Source organism: Primulina tabacum, chromosome 6 (genome assembly GCF_025594145.1).
Source record: "Primulina tabacum isolate GXHZ01 chromosome 6, ASM2559414v2, whole genome shotgun sequence".
In the NCBI taxonomy this organism is placed as follows: domain Eukaryota; kingdom Viridiplantae; phylum Streptophyta; class Magnoliopsida; order Lamiales; family Gesneriaceae; genus Primulina; species Primulina tabacum.
This window is the reverse complement of record NC_134555.1, coordinates 13,286,861-13,297,389: the sequence shown is the minus strand read 5'-3', so window position 1 is coordinate 13,297,389 and position 10,529 is coordinate 13,286,861. Positions and strand designations below refer to the sequence as shown.

At 34.4% G+C, this 10,529-nt stretch overlaps 1 protein-coding gene across 1 annotated transcript; it reads right to left on the bottom strand.

The window, feature by feature from the left end:
- Positions 1-3,704: 3,704 nt before the first annotated feature.
- LOC142549169 (chlorophyll a-b binding protein 6, chloroplastic-like) lies at positions 3,705-5,069 on the bottom strand. The gene is made up of 4 exons (XM_075657984.1): positions 4,812-5,069; positions 4,621-4,723; positions 4,028-4,316; positions 3,705-3,926 (listed from the first exon to the last, which is right to left on the bottom strand). Exons 1-4 carry the CDS (start codon positions 5,003-5,005, stop codon positions 3,784-3,786), a joined length of 729 nt encoding a protein of 242 aa, XP_075514099.1. The 5' UTR covers positions 5,006-5,069; the 3' UTR covers positions 3,705-3,783.
- Positions 5,070-10,529: the final 5,460 nt, after the last annotated feature.

Here is a 10,529-nt window from a genome sequence, read left to right as displayed (position 1 = left end):
ACGTTTACGCTTTTAAGATCATGAAATGCATTTTTATTACATTACTTTTCACTGTTGCATTTATGTATATGTACTTGTTATAAAGTTACAGGTATGTTGAGTCTTTCGACTCACTAGGTTTGAATGATGCAGGTGAGCCTATTGATCAGGAGATGGGAGGTGCCGATGACTGAGTAGGCAAAGTTGGTAGTGTGCACGCGAACCCGAGGACCGTATTTTCCGCACATCATGTTTATGAGATGGAATGATTTTGGATATTTTTATACCTATGTCTTTTTATCATGTTTATGTTTTGACAGGATTTTTACACGTTTCATATTTGTTTTATTTTAAAAAACGGATGCCGATGGTTGACGAAATGTCTATGATGGATCTGTTCGGGCACCTTTGAAGGTGCTTCAAATACAATATTCTCAATGAGCTGAAATAGCTCATGCTCTAAGAATGTAAACACCGATGAATTAGATCGTGTTTTGTTTTAAACCAAGCAGAAAATACTCGAAATAATCATTCGTAAAAAAAGCTAATTAGTTTAAAGCTTTTAACTTGTGTAAACTGATTAACTGATATAAGGGGTATCAGTTCTTGCATATATCAGTTCAGTTATAGAAAGAACTCAACTGATAACTAGCTCGAACTGATCAAACCAGTTTGAAAACAAAATTTAAATAGTTAAGCACACAATATATGTTTATGAATGTTCGGAAGCATTCAAGGCTATACTTCGAGCTTACAAGCACAAACTGTTATTGTGATTATATTTGATCTTGAAGAAATCAATTGTGCTAAGTTATTTCAGTCCAATTGAGTAATGTCAGCTAGTTTGTAACTAAGAATTTCAGTTTCGCATTGTTAAGTCCAAAACTGAAGTGGGTCTGTACAACTCTTTGTATCGATCAAAGTCTTTTAGTGAATATCCTATCTTTGTGATAGAAGGGGTGACATAGGAGTGTTTGAAATCTCGGAACATCCATAAAATCTTGTGTCCTCTTATTTCAATTTTATTCTATCTATCAATCAGTTGATTTCCGCACTTTTATTGTTAACTGATTGATATCGACTTACAAGATTCATGAGTATCAGTTTATCACTAAACTGACTCATCTAAGAAGAAAATGTTGTGAAAATTGTTAGTGTTTATTCAACCTCCCCTTCTAAATACTCTTTCACCTTGACTCGATCCTATCAGACATGCTACTATAAAGAAACCCATTGCAAAGTAGGAATCAAAGAAACTGTATCCAAGCCCAAGAGGAAACTGATTCTGCAATCTAGTGACTTTGAGGTAGCAACTCCTCCTCCTCCGAAAAAGCCCTAGAACAACAAAAATAGACCTATGCCTAAACCAATCAACACAGTACATATCTCTCACGTGCAAGCAGTGGAGGTCACTATAAACAAGGTTACTAAAGAGCCAGCAGAAAAATTGAAATTGGTAGCGGTGGTATCTCCACCAAGAAAAATCAATATCCCAATAGCTCTCCTTCCTCAAAGACCAACAACGGAGTAATCATTAAAGATCTCATCAAATCTATCGGCTCAGGACTGGTCTCTACCTTCTTCTCCTCAGCCTCAGGAAAAGGAAAAGAGAAGGCACATGAAGTTCAAGTCTCAGAACCAATATCAGCAATCCAGACACAAATAGACCTGCTGATGGATGAAGTTAATAAATTTGCTGAGGAAAATAACAATTTTTTTTATGAATGAGTGAAACTTAGAACAGTCAGCTTCGCTAAAAATTTGAAAAAGAAGGATGTACTGAACATACATAGCACTAAAGAAGGTTGTGCTGCAACAAATCAAAACTGTGATTATTACTGAAGCCCTTCAACGTCCAGATTATCTTCTAGATCTTCTCAAGATTCAAAAGCTGACAACAATTTGTGTTGAACACAGATAAAACTATGATCTTTTATGCCCAACTGCATTTGATGATATAGTAATAATAAATCAACTGGATATGGACCTGGTTTCCATGTACATGAAGATCAAATTCTAGAAAAATGACCACAAACTTTTTGAGCCAGTAGATTCCAAGGAAGATAAAGTGGCTAGATCTTCATCTCAGTACGTCTTTGAGCATCTGACTATATCTGATTCCATGGAAGCCTAGCTTCTTTCTCAGCCAGATATTGTCACTTCTCCTCCTTTGAGGAAGATTACTCTTCCAAATATTGAAAAAGTTGTACAATCCGTTGCACAACAACAACAATTCTTTGGAAGTTATAAAAATACACTATCTATCTCTCAATTTTTGAAAACCAGCCGATCTTCTATGAAGTAGCTTTGTACGACACAAACTGAACAGTCAACGCACGTTGATAAGTTATTATTTAATCATTTTGAGGATCAAATTTGTGATTATAATTTCCTCGTGAAATATGTGTAATTAAGAGTAATAAGTCTTACTGCTCAAATAAATTTAGATTGAAGTTTATTAAGAGTGTCAGTTAGGCAGTAGTTAAGTTCTACTGAAGTGGGCATCTTCAAATTTCTTGTAATTACGTAAGTCTTTTAGTGCAATCCTCTGTAAGGAAGAAGAGTGACGTAGGTGTATTGAAATCTTCGAACATCCAAAAATAATTTTATGTCTATTTATCTTTCAGCTTACCTATCATAAGTATTATTTAATGGAACCCAACTAATTTTTTTGATAAGCCATTTGTTAAAACAATATCAGTAAGTCTACTTTCGCACACTTCATTCTAATTGATTTAAGGAAAACATAACCTACAAAAATAAAAATTTAAGGTTGCTAACACAACCAAAATATTTGTTAAAATAAATTAATTCACCAACCCTCTAAATTTATTTTCAATCCTAAGAAAATGACGAAAAAAAGATGTAATATTCATATTTAATATCAAAAGCATCGAACAATATGTTTCATGTTTACAAATTCAAATAAAATCACTTAGATATATCAAATTATTCTAATTATCAATTTTAGTGTAACTTTATACTCAAGATTTTAACTACTTAATTATTCTTTTGGGCTCGGCCAACTAATAAACTTTTTAACGCCCCTGGCCCAATGAAAAGGATTAAGAACACTAATTGCGCTTTGGAAGTCAGGAAGTCCAGACCAATAAACCCATAAGGCCCATTCTATGGGGTTCTTAATAGAAATGAGCAATTTTTTTTTTTTTTTTTTTTTTTCTAGGTGAAAGGAAGTTTTATATGAACCAAATAAGAAACGTATTATATTAGAATGGATCTATTTATTTGGTAGTTTTGATGTATTAATTTATTTACTAAAAATAAAAAATATAAACCAATTAATTTTTTCGATAAATAAGTTGGGCCTAAATATCCAATATAATGACTTCTATTGTTCCAATTATTTTAGAAAAAAAATGTAGTAAGCTGGGAAAACAAAATTAATTTGACCAATTTCCGAATTCTAGCTCATTCTGTTATTTTTTTTTAATGCTCGCATAGGCTAAGGTAACACTATTGACGGTTCTTCTCGAAAAAGAGTTATTCCTTGGCTGAGTTTATTTACTCAGACTAGTGCTTATCGAGTCAAGATTTTATCTACTTTGTTTTGTTATTAAAAGTTGTAAGATCCAAAAATTAGCGAAGCCGATCGGGTAAAATTGTATGAAGGGGTGAGTTGCTAGTTTCGTGAGCCTAATATAAGTGATTTGCTAGTATAGTCACCATTATCATGTTTCATAAATCATAAAAAGAAACCCCAAATCTAAAGAAGATGAGTAGATATTAAACCCAAAACGTCCAATTCATAACATATAAGAGTCTTTACATGTCTGATTGATGAATCTAATTAAAAGGAATGATGATGTTTCCGATGTTGTTGTGCCACGGATCGGCCAAGTGATACGCCAAGTTCTCCAGTGGTCCTGTCCCGGGGTAGGCCGATTGCTGCACGCAGAACCCCACGAATGCCAACATAGCGAGACGCCCTATATTAATTTATTTTGGAAGAAAATTATTATAAAAAAAATGTTAGTCGTTATGTATGGATAAATATAATTTTAAAATAAGACAGGAGGATGGTCGGTACCATTCTTGATCTCCTTTATCTTGTACTCGTGGAAGGTTTTCGGGTCTTTCGAGAAGCCCAACGGGTCGAAAGCCCCGCCCGGATACTTCTTCTTCTCAGTGTCCTTCTCAATGCTCCTCTGGTGCTCCACAAAGGCAATGGCCAAGAATTCTATCACCAAAATTGTGGGCAGGGTGCCCCATGGAACCGGGTTGCCCAGATACGTGGCTTGCCCACCCGGAACCGCCGCCCATTTTTGGGCCTCGACCCAATTACCCAGTCCCAGTGCTTCAGGAACGAGGATCCCGGGCTGGATTATGACACATAAAAGCACATTACTTAATTGGTCAAAAATATCTAATAAAAATAAGCCATTAATAAACAAATTATTTGAGATTTAAAAGTTGTCAAAAGAACATACATATTCTTATCTAGATGCACAACATAGATACGTGAGACGACTTTTTAAATTTACAGTCTTTCTTTCTTTCTTTTTTCAAATTAAACTTCAAATATCTAATGGTTTAAAGAGTAAAAATATTATATGCCAAAATCTTGACAAATAAAGACTTTTGTTCTGAAAAAAATATAATGTAGTTGGAAAAAGAACATACAACTGCAAGCATAGCCCATCTGCAGTGGTACACTTCAGATTCCTTGAATCTCTCAAGATTCTCCGGGACCGACCCTAGGCCAAGTGGGTCGAATCCAAAGTCTCTGATATTCAAACATCGAAAACAAAAAAAAAAGTTAACTAGACTTGATCAAACATAAATTTGTATGAAAATCGGATAAAGCTTCGTACGCGGGAGCGGATCCGTCGAGGTACGGAGGACGGGGCTCGCCGGGCATCCATTCGGCGCCGGACATGGAGAATCTAGAAGTTGTCAAGTTGACGCCGAAGCTGACCGACGATGCGAATTTCGACTTGGAAGCCGAGAGGAGGGAGGGGCGTGCAGCCACGGCGATGCCGCAACTCATGGAGGCGCTGGCTGCCATGGGCTTTAGGTGTGATGCTGTGTTCGGTTTTGGTTGCGGGAATGGTTTGGAACGATCCCAATGAAGGATGGTGCAGTATATGGAAAACGGGGGATATAGGCAAAATCCAAATGTGGGATATCATTGGATGATGATATCCCAATCTGTGATGTGGTTGGGCCACGTGTGCTTTGGGCAATCCATTGAGATGATGTGGAGAATCAAGTGGGATATTGTCATGGGTTTCTGTGGTGGAGATTCTGTACTTGGATTGGGGTTGTGGTTTGTTGTCTACGTGGGAAATACATGGCCATATACATATATGGATATACTCTCATGTAAAAATAATTGATTTGTAAGTCATAAATGGATATTAAAACAAAAGTACAAAATGAACCATTGAGTCGATCTGTACAACATTAGGTTAGTAACGGAACATTAAAATTCTTATCTTAGCCGTAGAAATCGATGAGGTTCGATTCTGTCCATACCTAATACAACCATGCTCTAGTCATTAATTTATGCTTCAAGAACATGTGAATGCTAGTTCAAAAAATGATCTTGTCTAGGGTACGTTGCGAAATGAACTCTAAAAAAATATGTTTCGTGTTAGTTTATGTTGTCACTTATAAATCTCAATTCTAACAAAAAAAAAAATAAAGATATTAATAAATAAATAATGAATAATCCATAAAACCGACTCTATAACAAGCTAATAAAAAACTTGAAGCGTACTAACATCAGGTGCCGCAATCTAGTACTGTTTGATGAAAGAATAGACAAAATTATTTGCATTCATCACTCATGCAGCACAAAATCACTTCTCAACATGTTCTATAAAAACTAGTAAATGATAGGCATCATGATGCATATAATGCTGCTTCGTCTGCAACTAAAAATTGTATGGTTCCTTCAAGGGAAAATTTTTCAGCAACTTCCGGGCTCTAGTATTTCATTCGTTAAACTTTTCGTGTTGATTCCTTCGATTAGTTAGACCTGTTTGACGAACAGTAATTATTGCATCATTCCTCTTGCACATTCAAGAGTGCGAATAATAATAAATCGAATGGATAACGAACCGGTCCAATAGTATCCTCCATCATTTTGAACTTTAATTGCATTCCATTGGTCAAAGTGGCAACCTTGAAGGAATATGTTCTGCAAGTTTTCGCTAGAATTTTAAATGCAATACTAAGCTAGCTTCATATAGCTAGGGATCAATGCCCAAAAAAAAAATGGTTGTTCCTTTTAATCCGACTGGAACTAAAGTCGTAGTTCCAAACGACAGACAATTTCAGAAATAACGTAACATGGGTCATGCTATCGTGCACTGAATACAGGCTCTGCATCTGCAGTAGGTTGAGTTCTGTGATTATATTTGAGGAGTAAACCTTCCGAGGCAAGTCCCGGCGAACTCAGATCCCTATAAAACAGCAATAAAACGCTTGTAAGAAATGGTTTATACTGACATGCATGAGTACTAAATGTAAAGAGGGCAATTCCAATATACTTGACAAATGGCTCTAGATCCTTCCATTCCCACATTGGCATATCACGAAATAGAACGAAAAATCGTTCTCCTGGAGGAGAGGGAAGAGAAGAGACACTAAAGGAGTAAACCCAAGTCTGTATTGATAAGGAAAATTTATAAATCACATAACCATCGTGCTAAATCATTAAAAATTTTGACTGAAAACTTAAAAGGAAGCATATTTGAAGCCATAATTCTATATTCTTTAGAATGCATCTTCATAAACATTAAAATTATACATTAATTAGATATTTTATAGTAATAAATTTATAGTTTTTGTTTTATTAAATGTTTAAATATTATATGTTTTATAATAAATTGTATAAAATATAAGTTGTTGTGTAATTATAAGTTTTTACTATTTTTACATGTTCGATAAAACAAGAATAACTTTGGCGTGACAAATGAGATTAAGATGATACTTGGATGTGTAGAAAGTTAATGTTAATATCTACAATATTGGTGGCAAGCAAGAGATAAAAACCCTCTCATAATTGGGATCAAATTAAGCAACAAATAAATTTACCAAATGAGTGACAGTTTTACAATACTCTAGCATTTTGACCATATCTCTAAAATTATTTGGTCAAATGGTAAAAAAAATACCACAATTCAAAAAACTCAATTATCTACATGTTTTGTTTTACCATACTCTAGCATTTTGACCATATCTCTCAAATTACTTGGTCAAATAGTAAAAACAAATACCACAATTCAAAACCCTCAATTATCTACATGTTTTGTTTTATGTGGAAAAGAAAATTCGGATGAGAAGATTTTCAAAAGTGATGTGTATGATGATATAATTTCTTGAAACACCAATGAAGACTTGTGTGCAAAAAAATAATATTTTATTTGTGGTTGTCTCCCCAAATTTGGCCATAAATAAGGGTGCATTGTAATGTATTGAGATATCCCTCATTCTATGAACAAACTTTGAGTTCATAATATTTCTCTCTTTATTTTTCCTTTATTTCTTCATTTAAATATAATTAGCATGTTAATTTCATATTCAAAGTTTTATACTTTGAATAATGAGAAGCTAATTTCCCAAGTTTGAGATAAAAAGTTGAAACTCTTGATATGATAATAAGGTTATTAAAAGGTAAAAATCTATGTTTTATATTATTTAATTTTTATTTATTTTTTATGTTATATTTATTTCTTTAAACATTTTTATACCCTACTTATAAGTGGGAGTTTTGATTTATTGTTATTATATGTTACACTAAATTCTTGGAACCATTTAAATATTAGTTTGGTATCATGAACCATTTAAAGTGGATGCCTTGATTTATTATATATGTATATATCATAATATTAATTTCTTGATACAATTTAAATGTTAGTTTGGTATTACCAACCATTTAAAGTGGATGTCTTGATTTTAGGGATGTCAATGGGTCCGGGTTTTACCCAGACCCGCAATGGATCCACGCGTATGGGGCCAGTTTGGGCATACTAAATGTGTCATGGGACGGGTCTCGCGTCCAATTTTTCAGACTCGTCCGGGTATGGGGTGGGTCATGGGTCCTATAATTCTCCGCCCCATACATGCCTCATATATGTGGATATAAATACTCTAGGGTTTTATTTTTATTAATTTTTTTTTAGTAGTCCACTTCAACCATAACGGTCTTAGATATTCCTATGTCAATTGTTGGATTTGAATTTGCTTTTACCAACAGTGGAAAGGAATAATAGTTGGTCCTCATCTTAGTATGCGTAATCCAACGACTTTGAAGGCATTGATGTGCTCGTGAAGATGGTTATAGGGTGAGGTGAGAGGTAAATAAATCACAGTTTAATTTTATTATTGTACTTTCATTTTAATTTTGTTACTGTACTTTCTCTTTAAATTACATTTTTTTTAAAAGTTTTAAATTACAGTTTTATTTTTTCAATGTAATTTCTCTCTTTCATTTTGTAGTTAATCATTCGAGTAGTTTACCAACTTGTCCCACCATTCTGGATGAAGAAGATGATCCCGAAGAATGTGTCTTAAATATTGCCTACTCGCTGATTTTATATTGATCTGTTTAAGTTATGTTATGACTTATTTGAGGATGTCAAGATTTTTTTGGAGAGCTAATAACTCTTTTTTTTATGTAAATCTTTATGTCGTGAAAATACTTTGTTTGTTATTATTAAGTATGGTCGAAGACATGAATTATTTTTCTATTGTGTTGTATTTAGATGCTTGTCTGATTCATAGTTCAGTCATGTGAGAAGAAATATTACTGTTTTTATTTTAAAAAAATTCGGGTCTCACAGGTATACCCAGCCCCGTTTCGTATTCAAGGTGGGGCGGGTCTGAAGAATATTTAAGCGGGGTAATGCGGGTAATGGGTCAAAGTTTTCTTCATGGGGCGGGTCTTGGTGTAATATCCCGACATTTTATCATGTTATTGTTGATGGTGTAATTTATGATTTATTATGGTAAGGTATAGTAATGGATATTTTATATGGTTTTGGTGGTTGAGTTTATGTGGAATGGTCATTGATTATGTTTATGATTATTGGGATGGTTAAAATATGGTCATTGTTTATGGTTATTGGTTTGGTATTATGTTCATAGTTGTTGATGGTTATGGAGGGGAATGAGTTCATTGATGGTTGTTGGATGGTTCGAGTTTGTGTTTGTATTGGATTTGGTGGAGGTTTTGGAGTGGATGCTTTGATGACTATAGTTTTTAGAAGATTGGAGTGCAGAAATTGTATGAAAAATATGGCAGTAGTTGTGGTTTTTAGCATAATGTTTTGTATATTTGATCCAATTGATGTGAAGTTGCTTCCATTAGAAAGATAAGATATAAGACTATAACTTTTTTGTTTTGAGTTTTGTTCAAATCAATAGGGAAGACGAGCCAAAAGTGGCCCGAAATGTGTCGTGTGTATCGTTGTTCCTGCACTGACATATTTTGGGAGAATGAGCATAAATTTTTACTCAGACCTTCAAATGACATGAGGCCAATTGGAGATGCAAGAAAACACATAGGGCTAAAACTTTCATGTTGACCACTTTTGCAAATTCTGAAGCTAAAAATGAGTTTTTTCGGCAGAATGTGGCGCGCATATGCGCCAGAACTCGCGCATATGCGCCGGTGCTGAAGTTTAATGTTTGGGCAGAAGGGGGCGCGCATATGCCCCCGGAAAGTCGCGCATATGCACCCAGAGGCCTATATAAAAAATAAAAAACAAGTTTTTAAGCACTAAAAGGTTTATATATTGCATTGGATAGAGCTTTCTTCTCATTTTCCTTGTAAAGGCCCGTATTTCGTATTCATAATTTTGCGGAATTATTAAAATTTTTCTAAATAAATAAATAATCATTGCCTCATTTATAAAATAAACATGTAAATAATTTTAACTTTAAAATAACAGCGGAAGTAAATAAAATTTTCGAGCAACAATTTAAAAATAATCCAACGTAAACAACAATTTATAAATAATCCAACGTATTAAAACTGAGTTTGAATAATAAAAGATGCATAAACTAAATCATGAGGTCCTCGGGTTTACTACTGCTGTCCCAAGATCGCTCACTGGTCTCCGCCCGCAGTCTCGGCCTCATCAATACCTACAACAATCAAGTCTAGTGAGTCTAAAGACTCAACATGTATATATCGTGAATAACAAGTAAATATATCATAAAATCGCATGCAACGTAAAAATAAAGTATCGTAAAGCGTACGGTGAAAATCGTATCATGAATAACTACGTGCATATCTGAAAATCATACGTAAAAGCTTTGTTCAATAGAGCTCTGTTATAACATATCATAATTTTCTGGTAGAGATAATGTTTCTAAGCAAGTGGCCCATAACATAACGTAAGCGCCTGATCAGACTAAACCACAGTATACTGAGCGGTAGAGATCAATCACAGCCCTTGGACTGGATGTCCATACCCATACATAATCATAAACCGGTCGTAAGTCATCGGGTGGAGAGGTCCTCGGTTGCGCCTACCGACTTCCAAATCCATAAGCATAAGGTGGCCACAAGACATATA

What these genes read in the sequence shown, in the direction of transcription:
- LOC142549169 (XM_075657984.1), bottom strand. Translation starts at nt 5,005, where the DNA reads ATGGCAGCCAGCGCCTCCATGAGTTGCGGCATCGCCGTGGCTGCACGC. An exon ending in CTCGACGGATCCGCTCCCGC is followed by an intron (nt 4,724 to 4,811) that starts GTACGAAGCTTT and finishes TTTGAATATCAG; the next exon opens with AGACTTTGGATTCGACCCAC. An exon ending in GATAAAGGAGATCAAGAATG is followed by an intron (nt 3,927 to 4,027) that starts GTACCGACCATC and finishes AAATTAATATAG; the next exon opens with GGCGTCTCGCTATGTTGGCA.